Source organism: Cololabis saira, chromosome 3 (assembly GCF_033807715.1).
Source record: "Cololabis saira isolate AMF1-May2022 chromosome 3, fColSai1.1, whole genome shotgun sequence".
Lineage (NCBI taxonomy): Eukaryota > Metazoa > Chordata > Actinopteri > Beloniformes > Belonidae > Cololabis > Cololabis saira.
This window is the reverse complement of record NC_084589.1, coordinates 50,612,872-50,630,445: the sequence shown is the minus strand read 5'-3', so window position 1 is coordinate 50,630,445 and position 17,574 is coordinate 50,612,872. Positions and strand designations below refer to the sequence as shown.

Sequence of the window (17,574 nt, the reverse complement as noted above, 5' to 3'; positions counted from 1 at the left end):
CTCCCCCCGATGGGGGTCGGTGGGCGAGTGCAGCGCCACGGAAAGATGTCTCAGTGCAACCTTGCAAGTCGTACTGCAAATCAGAATCAGAATCAGAATCAGTTTTATTGGCCAAGTTTGAACATTGTCCGACAAGGAATTTGACTCTGGTTATTTCGCTCACTGTACCCAGATTTAAAAAATAGCGAACAGTAAATAAACAAATGTGGCACTTATTAACATATATACAATTGAAAAAGTGAAAGGTGCAGCAGAATGAGGTAGATATGATTATTGGAAGGTGCATTGTTACAGGATATTCAATTCAATTCAACTTTATTTATATAGCGTCTAATACAACAGATGTCTCTAGACGCTTTCCAGAGATCCAGAACATGAACATAAACATAAACCCCCGAGCAATTATTACATAAACAATGGCAGGTAAAAACTCCCCTAGTGGGAGAAAAACCTTAAGCCAAATAGTGGCAAGAAAAACTCCCCTTTAGGAGGAAGAAACCTTGAGCAGGACCTGGATCATAAGGGGGGACCCTCCTGTCGAAGGACAGACTGGGGGGTTGGGGACGTCAGCAGCACAGCAGGCAGGTGGAAGCAGCAGCGGGATGACCAGTTATTATAAATTACTTTTATTATTGTTATAATTGCACAATGGTGGCATGTCGGTTTATAAGAATCTTTTTGCCCAGAAGAAAAAAGAGCGACGACAACGACCCATAACTATGTTCTTCTCTCAAAAAAACACAGGATGCAGCGGCATCAGTTAGAAGTCACAATATGTCCTACTGTACTTTTTTTACTATTTTTTTTTTCATAATCATTTTTCATTTTCTCCCGTTCAAATCCAGTTACTTGGGTCGCGGTGGGGCGGGGCTGATCTCCGCAATATGAAGCCTTGTATAATAATTGTAAAAAAAAAAAAAAAAAGGTTGCTACTTCGCGGATTTCACCTACCAAGGGTTCTTTTTGGAACGTAACCCTCGGGAAAAACGAGGGATTACTGTATATATGGGGGGGGGGGGGGGGCAAGCTTTTGGAATCTGCAAGAGAGAAAACAAACAAACAAACAGAAACTAGAACAGACAGAGACACAAACAGCAACCAGTCCTCTAAAACTGAATCAGGACTAGGCTACTGCGATTATTTGGGCATGTAGGTGAGTGAGCAGGTGTGTATGTCTGTTAGGGATGTAACAATATATCACGAGATTTCGCGATACAAAAACGTCACGATACGTGTCGTGGAGGTGACAAACTGTAGCAGATATTGGGTTATTAATATGAATATATTGTGTTTACTAGTAACATCCTATTGGTGCAGCGAGATCAAGTGACGACCTCGACCTGCGGACCAAAATCTGACTACGCTCAGAAGAAACTAGTACCGTTTTGGTCCCGATCACGCGACTCTTGGGGGGTTTTGAGCTCTGGACTTTCACTTCTAAGTTGTGTACTTGTGTTTTGATTATGTAAAATTGTGTCGTCCCCAAAGGTGTGAGGGATGAAACGATAACGGGGTTCACCTTACGGCCTCAGGCTGGAGCAGGTGAAGCTCTGAGCTCTGGAACAAGATCAATAACAGTCATGTTGACTTTGGAGTTTGGGACTTTTCATAGTTTATTCATTTACTTTTATTTAAAGGAGCTTGAGGCTGGATTTATTAAAAAAAATTCTATACGTTTTAATTTTTCTAGTAATAATGTAAGATGAAGCGTTCCAAACCAAAAAGGATGAGCCCTCTAGTGTATCTCTCCGTTGCCTTGAACAGGCTGTGTGCTGCAAAATGTGCTGCTTTTCCGCTGTCCTGTGGATGTGACGTCACATGACGCTGCATGCGCGTTCTCCCCGTTCTCCCCGTTCTCCTGTGCCGGCTTCACTGTTGGCTGCAGTACCCCCGACGGCCGTCGTGGCGAATGGTGGCGCTAGAGAGTCTCATTTCTTAAAAGGAGTCTCATGCTCCTTTAATTTTATTTGTTAAATTTCTGGAAAAGAAAAAAGTCATACATGAGAGAAACTATTCAGTTTGTGGCTAAATATTTGTACTTGTATGAAACTGAAGATGCATAACGCAAACCTGACATTTACTTTTAGTTCAGTTTGTGGAAAATGGTTGGCCTGGCTTTCTCTTTAAAACTTAAACAGTTATAAAGCATTACAAACTGTAACAATAGGGCAAACGTACAGCATTGTTTTGTATTTTGTGTCTTTCAAATAAAAGACGAATTTTCCCAGTCATATGTTCCTCATTCAAGGTTGTTAAAAAAATACTGCTATAATATTGTATCGTTATCGTGACCTCAATATCGTGTATCGTACTGTATCGTGAGATTAGTGTATCGTTACACCCCTAATGTCTGTAAATGTGTGTGTGCAAAGTGAAAACAAGGCTTTACCTGAACTGCAACTACAGTGGAAGGGGGGGGGGGGGGGGGGGGGCACAACCACGCCACCTGAGAGACCAGAAACCCTGGGAAGTTTTCTATGTGTAAATGTCTGGTTTCGCTTTATTTGAAGGATCTTTTTTTAATTTTAGAAAAAGCCCTGTCCCTGGTTTTGACCAACAGCCCCCAAAGTTACAGCAGATCGATGGTCAGCGTGATCATGCAGGGTGGGATTGCAGTTCCTCAAACGACCACCGGGGGGCCGGCAGGTCAGTGGATCTCAGACCACGTCTGCTTCCTCATAGACTACGTTTACATGCAGTCAAAATTGGGGTTATTGCTAATATTCCGGTTACTGAAACATTGGGAATATTCCGTTTACATGTTAATTAATCATTCAGGATATCTGGATCAAACCAGCGACGTGCGGAGAACGTGATGACGCAATTCCCCTCATTTCTGCTTCTTCTTCCTGTATCCAAATTCAAAACAAATGCTGCTTCAACTTTCCTCTCACCTTCTTGTAAATCTTCTATCCCGGTACTTTCTACCGTCTACAAATGCAGAAATGTTCATATCTTTCATTACATTTATGAAGTGATTATTCTCCTTCTGGTCTTGGTTTCTCCGTGTTTATAAGAACTTCCTGCACTCAAAAGACCAGGATTCCTTGTGAACAGAGCATGAGCAGAAAACAGATTCCTGTTCCGTTTGATGGGGTTTTAAAGGAGTAACCCAGGGGTCATTTTGGGGTTTTTAAAAACTTGAATATGAGCAAATTCGGGTTATTGGTGTTTACATGGCCGTGCAAATTTGGGTTATTGCCAATATTCGGGTTTTAAAAGGGTTATTGATGCATGGAAACGCAGTCACTGGCTCCTCCCACCTGAGTGAGGTGGGCCTGTCTCTCCGCCGCTGCATCGGAACCGTCCATCAAATACAATCCCGTCGATCCTCCGCTCAAGACCTGAGCTCAGGTGGGAGGATGAAGTGTGTTCAGGCACATCTGAAGACCTGAAGCAGATCCGCTCTCAAATCAGAGATGAAACGACAAACCAGACACAAAGGCACCGAAAATGAGTCAAACAGGAGGCGCTTCAGGCGGTTTTTAGAGCGTCTACAGATCTTCAGCTTGAAAGACGAGCCAGTTACAGCGTCAGGCGTAGGAGTCACAAACGCCACAGCAGCGTGAGAGGAAGTTCAAAAGACATCCGAACAAACGATGTCTCCCAGTCGATGTCTGTGTCACGTATGCCAGTCAGCCGTGTTACAGATGAGCAGATCTGCAGATCATTACTGAAACAGACGACCCGGGATCTCGCGGAGGTCCTGGTGTTCCTGGTCCTCCTGGTCCTCCTGGTGTTCCTGGTGTTCCTGGTCCTCCTGGTCCTCCTGGTGTTCCTGGTGTTCCTGGTCCTCCTGGTCCTCCTGGTGTTCCTGGTCCTCTTGGTCCTCTTGGTGTTCCTGGTGTTCCTGGTCCTCTTGGTGTTCCTGGTCCTCCTGGTCCTCCTGGTCATCATCGTTCTCCTGGTCCTCCTGGTCCTCTTGGTGTTCCTGGTCCTCCTGGTGTTCCTGGTGTTCCTGGTGGTCCTGGTGTTCCTGGTCCTCCTGGTCCTCCTGGTCATCATCGTTCTCCTGGTCCTCCTGGTCCTCTTGGTGTTCCTGGTGGTCCTGGTGTTCCTGGTCCTCCTGGTGTTCCTGGTGTTCCTGGTCCTCCTGGTGTTCCTGGTCCTCCTGGTCCTCCTGGTCATCATCGTTCTCCTGGTCCTCCTGGTCCTCTTGGTGTTCCTGGTGGTCCTGGTGTTCCTGGTGTTCCTGGTCCTCCTGGTGTTCCTGGTCCTCCTGGTCCTCCTGGTCATCATCATCCTCCTGATTCTAATCTGGTCGTCCTGGTTCTCATCGTCCTCCTGGCGCTGCTGGTTCTCCTGGTCCACCTAGTTCTTATTGTCCTCCTGGTCCTCCTGAATCTAATTTTCCTCCTGGTTCTCATCAACCCACCTGGTCCTCCTGGTTCTCATCTCGTCCTCCTGATTCTAATCTGGTTCTCCTGGTTCTCATCATCCTCCTGGTGCTGCTGATCCTTCTGGTCCTCCTGGTCCTCCTCTCCCTTCTGGTCCTCCTGGTCCTCCTCTCCCTTCTGGTCCTCCTGGTCCTTATCACAGGTGTCTTATCACATGTTCGTTTTCGTGTGACCACTAACACGTCGTTGTCTGCTTTAAAGTGCAGACAGAAAGTGAGGAAACTGCTTTGTGCTCATGTTAAGGTGTGGATCCATGTTTCCCAAAGACTTGTGGGATAATGTACCCCTCCAGATACGAATAATACCATTACAGATAGAGAGCGAACTTGCTGATGAACCGCTGATGAACCTTTGATGGCGTTGTGTGCGGTCACGGCGGCTTTCTGCTCTAAACCATCTTATCTGAATCACTGAACATCAGTCGTCTTTTTCTTCCGCCTGCGGCACAAAAACAAAAGAGCCGACAACAGACGGGGAGGATTTCCCGGTAAATGAGTCTAATCTGTGTCTGTGTTTGTGTGCTGCAGGTGCAGTGGCCGTGCATAAATCCCAAATACAAAGTCAAGAAGAAGAACTACAAGAACTCGGGGATCGTTATCCTGAGCCAGTGCAAGGTGACTCTCTCCCTAAGCTCGTCCTGATGTTCCCAGAGGCCGGCGTCTGACTGACAGGCAGTCAGAGAGTCAGTCATTTGTGCAGCTCAGAGAGGCCAGACCAACCTGACATTTCCCCAGAGCACCTGGGGAATCCCGCCGCCGCATGAAAACCAGATAACATTCCGCCTGATGACACTCGACGAGTGCAGAGACGAGTGCAGAGACAAATTACTGAGCTGCTGCGAAGCTGTGAGCTAATTTCCACTCAACAGATGAGTGGAGGCAGAGAGGAGAGAATGTGTTTACGGGCTTCTCACATCAGCTGGTATCTGACGATAATCCAGCTGCAGACGGATCCGGTTCTGTGTTAAGGCCCGGCCCGAACAGGGGCCACATCAGGCCTGAGTCTTGTTACCTTCCAGCAGTCATCTCTGGTTTGTGTAGAATAATTGCACAAGATGAGCAAAGTCTGTTCGAGCTGAACAATTTAGTTTAGGATCTACTTGACTCTATTACATATCTCCCTGACTCTCTGCGGGATCTACCTGACTCTCTGCAGGATCTACCTGACTCTCTGCAGGATCTACCTGACTCTCTGCAGGATCTACTTGACTCTCTGCAGGATCTACCTGACTCTCTGCAGGATCTACCTGACTCTCTGCAGGATCTACCTGACTCTCTGCAGGATCTACCTGACTCTCTGCAGGATCTACTTGACTCTCTGCAGGATCTACTTGACTCTTCTTGATATACTTCACAATCTACTTGACTCTTTTCAGGAATCTGACTCTGACTCTCTTCAGGGTCTATTCGGGATCTACTTTACTTTCTTCAGGATCTACTTGACTTTCCGCAAGATCGACTTGACTCTCTGCAGAATCGCCCAGAATTTCTGCAGGATCTACTTGACTCTCTGCAGGATCTACTTGACTCTCTGCTGGATCTACTTGACTCTCTGCTGGATCATGACTGTTTTCACCTCAGCGCTACCGAAAGACACAAAGATCAGGATATTTGTCCTAATCACATCCACACAGAGAAGAATCCTTTAATACTGTGCTGTCCCTCTTTACCTCTGAGAGACTCTATAAGATGACGGTTTCAAACCAAATCATGTCGCTGACCTGTTGACTGACAACCTCATACGCAGAAGATGAAACTGAGGCTGGAATTTTAAAATATTTAAGGATGTAAGAATCTTATTTAAGGTCACAAGTCGACTGATGGTTACACGCAGGAACTCAATAAGAGGAGGTCAAACACCTGCACAAGTACGACTGGATGCTGCTCTTCGGCCGATGATGATGATGATGATGATGATGAGGCCTTTTCGTTCTTTTCTTATTTTATTTAAATTTTTATATTTTCTATGGCATATGATATGATATTGTGAGGAAGGGACAGGACTAAATAAGCGTTCTGCTTCCTCCTGTTCCTTCTGCAACACATTATTTTGCTGTTGTTCTTTATTTCTGGATGAGACTGTTCAATTGTTTTGCTTTTTTTTATATTTTGACGCTTTTAATTGGATGGTGATTTGTTCTTGTTGTTCGAGATAAAGCCAACAATAAACAATAAAAAACATGAACAATGAGGATGAGGCCTCAACAAACACGATTTTCTCTCCTCAGGTCATAAAGATGCATTCGTTTCTGGATTACATCATGGGAGGATGCCAGATACAGTTCACTGTGAGTACACACACACACACACACACACACACACACACACACACACACACACACACACACACACACACACACACACACACACACACACACACACACACACACACACACACACACACACACACACACACACACACACACACACACACACACACACATCCAGGTCTTTTCCATTTTTCCCCGTTAGGGATGTCTCAAGTGTCTTGAGGTATTTTCTGAGGGTAGCTCACACGTTGCCATGGAAACAGCGACCGAGGCGACGGGTCTTTACGACCCGTTAGCTTCTCACCACTTACACCAAGTTGTTCGCTGTGAAAACTCTCAGTTCCTCACGTTTAAGGGCTGCTGCTTCATGAAGGCTGAAAAACTCCGGACCTCCACGGACCCTGGAGGTTTGATTTTAATTGTTTCATTTTTATTCTTTATTTCATTCATTAAAAGAAAAACAAAACAGTTCAATATAATTACAACAAATCTCTCTCCTTGAATGAAAGGGAACAGAAAAAAGACTAAGCTTATTTTACCTGTCCCTTTTTCCTAACAAATTTCAATTAATGCAATAATGAAAAAAAAAAACAAAAACAAATTAAAAATTACACAATTAAAAAAACAACTTTCCAATGAATGTAATTAAAAAACAAAAGTACTGCCAGTACTACTGCTCCTACTACTACTACTACTACTACTACTGCTGCTACTGCTATTGCTACTGCTACTACTACTGCTGCTACTACTACTGCTGCTACTGCTACTGCTACTGCTACTGCTACTGCGGCTACTGCTACTGCTACAACTACTGCTACTGCTACGGCTGCTACTACTACTGCTACTACTGCTGCTACTGCGGCTACTGCTACTACTACTGCTACTGCTACTGCTACCACTGCTACTACAACTGCTATTACTACTACTGCTACTACTGCTACTACTGCTACTACTACTACTACTACGTTTTTTTTCAGACAGGCTTTTGGTTAACCGTTCATTTATTGTGTCTCTGCGTTGCTGCTATGTTTTTAATTGTGCGTTGCGGCTATGTTTTTAACATGCCAGCCCAGTGCTGTTTTCTGTACCTTGTTAATTTTATCTATGCTTTTATATATATGTATACTATTGGTATCTTTTCTTTTTAATTTGTGTGCTTTCTTTTAATGTAAAGCACTTTGTGATTTTATATCTGTGAAAGGTGATATATAAATAAACTTTACTTACTTACTTTACTTACTTCTACTGATCAGTATTTCATCCAGGTTCCATCTGAGCCTCTGAGTTTTTTTTTTTTACAACCGTCTGCCAACGTATCAGAGTTCGGCAGCAGGATTTGTTAAAAAACTTTCATCCATGAAATATATATGCATTTAAATCTTACAGCAGATTCTTCAGGTGTGTGAATGTGTGTGTGGCTATGTGTCCTTCACCGTCATCTTTGAGGATAGATAGTTTATTCTAGGGAGAATTACCATTTAAATGATTGCTATTCTGGTCTTGATGGACGGAGGTGGATCTACCCAGCGTTGAAGGTCGTCTGAGCCTCCGGGTTTTCTCATCCGAACAACGGAGTCACCTGAGGGCGTGAGCTGCTGATGAGAGCTGCGTGAAGCCAAACTCCCGCTGAGTTTCCTCCACCGACCGTACAGTTCGGCTGGTTTCCCCGCAGCTCCTCGTCTGATCAGAGCTTTGACTGGGGAGAAGCACGATCCTACATCAATCCAAACCTGGAAAAGGTGGAAGAATGTGGGGGAAGAAAAATAAGCGAATCTAAAACATTTGACTTATTTGCCCAAGATGTTCTGTGTTTTTTCTCATCAGCCTTATTTTATTTATTGATATAGATCCATTTTCAGTTTTAGATCTGCAGCAACTTCCAGAGAAGTTTGGAGGATAAAACTTCATGATGTTGCCACACCTTCTCTCTGAACTGAGCAGGTGCTTCCATGATGGGGATACTGAATGTTTTCAGCTGTTATTTTATCTTATTAATACTACTACAGCTGCTACTGCTACTGCTGCTACTGCTACTACTATTACTGCTAATGCTGCTACTGCTACTGCTACTACTACTACTACTGCTACTGCTACTGCTACTGTTACCACTAATACTGCTACTACTGCTACTACTACTGCTACTGCTACTACTATTACTGATAATGCTGGTACTGCTGCTACTGCTACTACTACTGCTACTGCTACTACTATTACTGATAATGCTGGTACTGCTACTACTGCTACTACTGCTACTGCTACTACTGCTACTACTACTGCTGCTACTGCTACTGGTACTGGTACTGGTACTACTCCTACTGCTACTGCTACTGCTACTACTGCTACTGCTACTACTGCTACTACTACTACTACTGCTGCTACTGCTACTGGTACTGCTACTACTCCTACTGCTACTGCTACTGCTACTACTGCTACTACTGCTACTGCTATTGTTACTGCTACTACTACTACTGCTACTGCTACTACTACTACTACTACTACTACTACAGCTACTACTGCTACTGCTGCTACTACTACTACTACTCCTGCTACTACTACTGCTACTACTACTGTTACTACTGCTGCTGCTGCTACTACTACTGCTACTGCTGCTACTGCTACTGCTACTACTACTTCTGCTACTAATGCTACTACTACTACTACTACTGCTACAGTTACTGCTGCTACTACTGCTACTGTTACTACTTCTACTGCTACTGCTACTGCTACTGCTACTACTGCTACTGCTACTACTACTACTACTGCTACTGCTACTGCTACTACTGCTGCTACTGCTACTGCTACTACTGCTACTGCTACTACTGCTACTACTACTGCTGCTACTGCTACTACTGCTACTACTGCTACTGCTACTACTGCTACTGCTACTACTACTACTACTGCTACTGCTACTGCTACTGCTGCTACTACTGCTACTGCTACTACTGCTACTACTGCTGCTACTGCTACTGCTACTACTACTACTACTACTGCTACTGCTACTACTACTACTACTACTGCTACTGCTACTACTGCTGCTACTACTCCTACTGCTACTGCTACTGCTACTGCTACTACTGCTACTACTACTGCTGCTACTGCTACTGGTACTTCTACTACTGCTACTACTGCTAGTACTGCTACTGCTACTACTACTACTACAGCTACTACGGCTACTACTGCTACTACTGCTACTGCTACTACTGCTACTGCTACTGCTAATACTGCTACTGCTACTACTACTACAGCTACTACGGCTACTACTGCTACTACTACTACTGCTGCTGCTACTGCTGCTGCTACTACTACTGCTACTACTACTGCTACTGCTGCTACTGCTACTACTACTGCTACTGCTACTACTGCTACTGCTACTACTACTACAGCAGCTACTACTGCTACTACTGCTACTACTACTACTGCTTCTACTGCTGCTGCTACTACTACTGCTAGTGCTGCTACTGCTACTGCTGCTACTGCTGCTAGTACTACTGCTACTACTACTACTACTACTGCTACTACTGCTACTACTACTGCTGCTACTGCTACTGCTACTACTACTACTACTACTACTATTGCTACTGTTACTGCTGCTACTACTGCTACTGCTGCTACTACTGCTACTGCTACTACTATTACTACTACTTCTACTGTTACTGCTACTGCTACTATTACTACTACTACTATTGCTACTGCTACTGCTGCTACTACTGCTACTACTACTACTACTGCTGATACTACTGCTACTGCTACTGCTACTACTACTGTCACTACTACTGCTACTACTACTACTACTACTACTACTGCTACTGTTACAACATCATATTTCTTGTGAGAAGCCGTGTTGCTGTCCATGGTACTGAATGCTGTTCTCTTTGATGCACGAGCCGCTCAAGTTCGTAACACATCATCAGTGAGGTCCCTCTAAAATAAAATTTATAGGCATACTTTTCAATTCGTTTCAGGTTATTTGTTTGTGTTTAGGCCGTTATTTGTAGTTTTATGGTCACATCATGACTCTGAATGGGAACATGTGAAGTTAAGTAGAAGTCCTCATACAGCGCCTTGTGGTACTCCTTAGTTAATTAAATTCACATTTTCACTGTTTTGATTATATTCTATACAGCAAATGAAAAAAATATGAAAATCTTTTACAATCTTTCTTTGATCAACACTGTTGTTGTTTTTCATTTCAAGGATTTTCTCACATATTTGTTGACAAAGTAGAGATCTTTGCTCCACAAACACCCATCCTATTGAATTTCATGGATACATAACCTGATATGCGACCTGAATATAAAAGTCAGCCTGGTCGCATGTCGTCCAACGCTGAAGTCCAGGTTTTAACTCGAGACCCAGGAAAGAGTTGCTGCTCATTTTGAGAGCTGGTTCCAAGACGGCCTCCAAGGTCTAGAACTGGTTCCAGAACTGGTTCCAGATCTGGTCCGGTCCTGAAGTAGCAATGGAAACACAGTGGTTCAAAGAAAGACAAGAATAAAAAGCTTTTTTAAAATCCCTATTAAATCTTTTCTAAAGCCGAGGAGGGTGTCGGGGTGAATCCCTCACTGGGTTAACGCGTGTTAACATGAAACGGAGCTGCAGCGCTTCGGTCCCTGAACGCCTCGCGACTGTTATTCTGCAGCTGAGAGTCGGTCAGACGACAGGAGGAGAGTTTATCAAACACCAGACAGAAGGAGACGCAGTGAAATAACCCGGGGGGATTATCTCACGGTTACATCATGTGTGAATAATTTGCTGATTAGAGAAGAAAATAAATAAAACTGAGGTGGTTCAGTGAGACGGGGTGGAAGAACCTGAGATCAGACCTTTAACGGTGTTTACGCGGGGGGGTACAGGGTCCAGACCTGAATCTGCTGGGCCTGAAGGACCTGAAGGACCTGAAGGTCCTGAAGGTCCGGACCTGAACCTGAAGGTCCAGACCTGAACCTGCTGGAGATGCTGTGGTGGACTTGAGGGTCCAGACTGATCCTGGTGGACTTTCAGGGAGATGTGGGGACCTGAGGGTCCAGACCTGAACCTGCTGGACCTGAAGGACCTGAGGGTCCAGACCTGAACCTGATGGAGATGCTGTGTTTAAACCGTCCAGCTGGTCTTTGTGTTCAGGTCCGGTTCAGAACCTGGTCTTGGTCTCTGCAGGTGGCCATCGACTTCACGGCGTCCAACGGAGACCCCCGGAACAGCTGCTCGCTGCACTACATCCACCCCTACCAGCCCAACGAGTACCTGAAGGCCCTGGTGGCCGTGGGGGAGATCTGCCAGGACTACGACAGGTGGGTGTAGACCATGACCAGGACCAGGACTAGGACTAGGACTAGGACTAGGACCAGGACCAGGACAGGTGGGTCTAGCCTCCTGAGACCCTCCGTTCTCATATGAGGACATTACATTTCTGCTGTTCTGCGCATGATACTTCATTTGTACGAACATTGACCCATTGTCCTCATCCGGGACCCCCGCCTGCACCATCTAGTGGTCTCATAATGAAATTACACTCATTTGGGAAAAAACAAGATGGCTGGGATCTCAATAAAAGTCTTCTATGGAGCTCCCGACAGAAATATGGACAAGGTAAAAATCCTAACCTAATTTTATGATTGAAACTAGTATATTTATGCACAATAACGTCTGCAGCTTCACATGGCAGGCTTTTTTGATATATTTGAGTAATATTAGCAAGCTACAACGTCTGTTAACATGAAGTACTCGTTTGAGAACGTCAGGTCTATCTTCACTGCAAACACGTAAATTCTTTCCAAGAACATTTGTCTTTATTTCTTGACCAAATGTCCAATTTCTAGTCAAAATAAGTCATTACACTTAAAATACTTGTTTTTAGATTTCCATTTGTTTAAAGCTCATTTTCACTAGAAATAAGTAGAATAATGTGCCATTGGAGCAAGTTTTTATTTCCTTGTAATTGGAAAGAAAATAATTGAAAATGATATAAAAATATAAATGATATAGAGATATAACCTAATACCCATGTTTTTACTCTGTAGCACTTTATTTAATTCAAAATGCTGAGTGTATTGCAAATAAAATGTATCATATTTTTATTATTAGAACCTGACCAGGATGTGCAAGGACGCAGGGCAGGACCAAGGAAGGGAAATAGAGAAAAATAAACCCATTGTCCTCATGTGAGGCCATTGGATTTGACATAGTTCAACAGCACATAGAAAGCAAAAATTTAATTTCAACAAAACTTAGGTCCTACTGATCCCAAATAGTGAGAAGACATAAAAAATGCACATCAAACAAAAGCCCGGGTCTCAGGAGGCTAGACCAGGACCAGGACCACCACAGGTGAGTGTGAACCAGGACCAGGACTACGACAGGTTGGTCTAGACCAGGACTACTACACCAGACCCTAGTGGTCAGTAGAGGAACTACAGGTCAATGTGCAGATTTTTTATTCAAAAGGTTTTTTAATTAGATTCTTGATTGAGATCTGTCTCCTTCTTCCTTTCAGTGACAAAATGTTCCCGGCGTTCGGCTTCGGAGCTCAGATTCCTCCCGACTACAAGGTAATTACCTGCCGGGCTCTGCGTCTTTCCCAGCATGCACTCCTGGCGAGTGCCGACCCGACCCGTCGCCTCGCGGCCCCCGTCACCTCAGGGTGCCGTCGGTTCAGCTCTACCTCCCTCCGCCTTCTCATTCCCTCTCCCATGATGCACTGCTGCGTCTAAAAACAGCTTCTGATTACCTCCACTCCTCCGCTCAGGTGCCGCTCTGAAAACGCCGGTATTCCCCCCCAAAATCTAATTACCGTCACAAATGCAAGAACAGAGAAGCACAGAGACCTCAGCAGGAGGAACCTCGTCCATCTGATGAGGATCTGCTGCTGTGATGACATCACTTCCTGTCACGTGACCCAGTCCTGATTCATCCAACATTTGGATAAACGGAGGTCGAGCAGTCCAGACATCGGACCTCGTTCATGGTGCTAAATTCCCGCGTTTCCCTAGGTCAGAGGTCGGCAACCCAAAATGTTTTAGAGCCATATTGGACCAAAAACACAAAAAACACATATGTCTGTAGCCGCAAAAAATGAAAAGTCTTGTATAAGCCTTAGAATTCAGGCAAATGGCGAAATGCGAAATGTTGAGAAAAAAGTCGAAATGTTGAGAAAAAAGTCGAAATATCGAGAAAAAAGTCAACATTTTGAGAAAAAAGTCGAAATGCAGAGAAAAAGTCGAAATGTTGAGAAAAAAGTCGAAATGTCGAGATTAATTTTGAAGTACAGTCTCGAAAAAAAAGTCGAAATGTCAAGAAAAAAGTCAAAATTTCGAGAAAAAAGTCAAAATGGCAAGTTTAATGTTGAAGTACAATTTCGAGAAAAAAAGTCGAAATGTCGAGATTAAAAAGGAAAGGAAAAAAGGTCAAACATTTTTGAAAAAGCTCCAGGAGCCACTAGGGCGGCGATAAAGAGCCACATGCGGCTCTGGAGCCGCGGGTTGCCGAACCCCGCCCTAGTGGAAGATTTTAAAAACGTGTCCGGATTGATGTACAAAAACGTTTACGTTTCTAAGATCGTTGCTGATTCCCTTCCCTTTGTGGCGTTGTGTTTACACACATCTGATTTGGTCCAGACTAGCAAGACACCTGATCAGTTCATCAATGATGGTGATCAGGTCGTCAATGATGGTGATCAGGTCATCAATGATGATGATCAGGTCATCAATGATGGTGATCAGGTCATCAATGATGGTGATCAGGTCATCAATGATGGTGATCAGGTCATCAATGATGGTGATCAGGTCATCAATGATGGTGATCAGGTCATCAATGATGGTGATCAGGTCATCAATGATGGTGATCAGGTCATCAATGATGGTGATCAGGTCATCAATGATGGTGATCAGGTCATTAATGATGGTGATCAGGTCATCAATAATGGTGATCAATACTTACCGTTTTCTTCCTCTTCTGACTTCATTTCTATCAGCCGATGTGTTTTATTTTCTAACTCCACCAAAATCTGAATTTCACACATTTTTCGTTTATTATCGTTTATTTCTCGTTTCTGTCGCTTCAAGCTCCTCCTCCCTGGACACGCCCCCCGTGTCGGCCAATCAGCACTGACCTATTTTATTGTGCACTTTGAGAAAAAAGTCGAAATGTCGAGAAAAAAGTTGAAATGTCGAGAAAAAAGTTGAGATGTTGAGATTAATGTTGGAATACAATTTTGAAAAAAAAAGTCAAAATTTTGTGAATAAAGTCGAAATTTCAACTTTTTTCTCGACATTATGAATTTTTTCGCGATATTTCGACTTTTTTCTCGAAATTGTACTTCAACATTAATCTCGACATTTCAACTTTTTTCTCGACATTTCAACCTTTTTCTCCACATTTCAACTTTATTCTCTACATTTCGACTTTTTTTTTCAAAATTGTACTTCAACATTAATCTCGACATTTCAACTTTTTTCTTGACATCTCGACTTTTTTCTCGACATTTCGACTTTTTTCTCGAAATTGTACTTCAACATTAATCTCGACATTTCAACTTTTTTCTCGACATTTCAACCTTTTTCTCCACATTTCGACTTTATTCTCCACATTTCGACTTTTTTCTCGAAATTGTACTTCAACATTAATCTCGACATATCGACTTTTTTCTCGACTTTTCGACTTTTTTCTCGAAATTGTACTTCAACATTATTCTTAACATTTCGACTTTTTTCTCGAAAAATATCTTCAATTCAATTCAATTTTATATAGCGTCTAATACAACAAAAGTAGTCTCCAGGATCTTTCCAGAGACCCAGAACATAAACCCCTGAGCAATTATTACATAAACAATGGCAGGTAAAAACTCCCCTAGTGGGAGAAAAACCTTAAGCCAAACAGTGGCAAGAAAAACTCCCCTTTAGGAGGGAAGAAACCTGGACCAGGACCTGGATCATAAGGGGGGACCCTCCTGCCGAGGGCCAGACTGGTGGGTCTTCCTCCTCTAAAATATTATTTTTACTTTCCTCCTGCCTGGCCCTGATACTCTTCCGTAGCTTTCTGCTCATGAGACGGAACATGTGTAAAAACCACCGACCGATCCTTTCGTCTCAGAACCACAGTCCACTCGTGGCCTGCAGGCGTTGGCTTTTGCCACAATGAGGTGAAAGCAGCATGAAAGGAAATGGAAGGAGGTGGAGAAGAGTGATGAAAAGGGATGAAAAGGGATGAAAAATCACATCTTATTTCACGGTTGAAGATTTTGCTTTCTTTTTCCCCCTGAAGATCAAAACAGACGTCCTGTATGTTCCTCTCGTCTGCAGGTCTCCCACGACTTCGCCGTGAATTTTAACGAGGACAACCCGGAGTGTGCAGGTAGGAGCTTCCATTATCCAGCAAAAAGCTGCTTGAATATGTGACAGACGGCGTCAGGAGTCTTTGATGTGATCCGTTTGACGGGGTTGGATTCGCCCATCAAGGAGGATGGGAGTCCAGACTACCTGTAGTGTTGTTTCTGTCAGCCTTCTTCAATTCTAGTTTTATTCTAGTCTTTTGGTCAAGGTATATGTGGCAGGGTGGAGAGGTGGATGGGACACGCGCACCTGTGTCCCATCCGCCTGAGTGGCTGCCGCTCTCCACCCTGCCTGCCTTTATAAGGCAGAGCTGGACAGCAGCAAAGAGGTCTGAGAAGCTGTGTGATGCTTGTGCACGTGTTGGCAGTGTTTTGGTGAGAAATAAAGGGTCTGCACGAAACGCCGTGTCTCTCCATCCTTCGGTCGGGCCCAAGTGGCACTCGCCCTGCCACAGTATAATTTTAGTTTTTATTAGTTTTAGTCACGTTCATTCTCCGTTTAGTCGTGTCAAATTCAGAGAGTTACATTTACTCCGTTACATTTACTTGAGTAAGTTTTGGGAAATGTTGTACTTTTAGGAGTAGTTTTGAATCACTATACTTTTTACTTTTACTTGAGTAGATTTGTGAAGAAGAAACTGTTCCTCTTACTCCGCTACATTAGGCTACGTTGAGCTGTTACTTTTCTTTTATCCCTTTTATCCGCGTACGCGTCAATCTCATGACATCACTGGGTGATTCTTTGGGAAACATGTTTGTTTTTGCATGTTTTGTCACATTTACACAGACTCAAACACACACAGAGTTTCTATGAGTTCATGTTTGTTCTAGTTCTGCCTGGTTAAAAAAGAAAAGTACAAAGGCTGGAAATTTTTTGCTACTTGTGCTTAATTTATTCTTTTATTCTGTTATTATTTAATTTATTTTATTATTTTATTGATTTAATTTGCCTGAAGACGATTATTTTGTACTTTTTTCTGTTTGAATGGTTGTGTTAAAAAAATAAATCAGACGTTACTCAACAGTTACTCAGTACTTGAGTAGTTTTTTCACCAAGTACTTTTTTACTTTTACTCAAGTAATTATTTGGATGACTCCTTTTTACTTCTACTTGAGTCATATTATTCTGAAGTAACAGTACTTTTACTTGAGTACAATTTTTAGCTACTCTACACAGCTCTGGTCAAGTTTCAGTCGACTAAAAGTCTGAGCATTTTAGTCTTACAATTGATCATAACCTTAGAAAATAAACCATCTATCAGAATAAAAATAGAAACTTGTTATGGGGCATCCACCTCAGACACATCTGACCAGCTGGTTCAGATCCAGTCCAGTCAGAGACACTTCAGATGTCTTTTCACTCAAGTTCAGGATCAACGGATCAACGGATCAATAATGTGATACAATGTAACCTCTGTACACCCGTCACACCAAGGATCCACAAACTGCAAACAGTATATCAAATAGTCTGTTTTTCTTTGTTTTTTTAACATTTGACATAAAGTGCATTTCAAAAGATCAATCATTACAATCATTTGTACATACATTTTAACAGGACACTTTAACAGGTGATCGTGTGGTTTTAA

The 17,574-nt window shown here is 43.3% G+C and overlaps 1 protein-coding gene across 2 annotated transcripts in view; it reads left to right on the top strand.

Moving 5' to 3' along the window:
* The window catches only part of LOC133440477 (copine-4), a 126,195-nt gene that overhangs the window by 86,621 nt on the left and 22,000 nt on the right, over nt 1–17,574 (top strand). The window contains exons 9-13 of one of the 2 annotated variants that reach the window (XM_061717731.1): nt 4,925–5,011; nt 6,625–6,684; nt 11,821–11,954; nt 13,157–13,211; nt 15,960–16,011. In XM_061717731.1, coding sequence (XP_061573715.1) covers nt 4,925–5,011; nt 6,625–6,684; nt 11,821–11,954; nt 13,157–13,211; nt 15,960–16,011 — 388 coding nt within the window. Of the gene's footprint in view, nt 1–4,924; nt 5,012–6,624; nt 6,685–11,787; nt 11,955–13,156; nt 13,212–15,959; nt 16,012–17,574 lie in introns of both variants that reach the window. The other variant, XM_061717730.1, reaches the window with a different exon arrangement.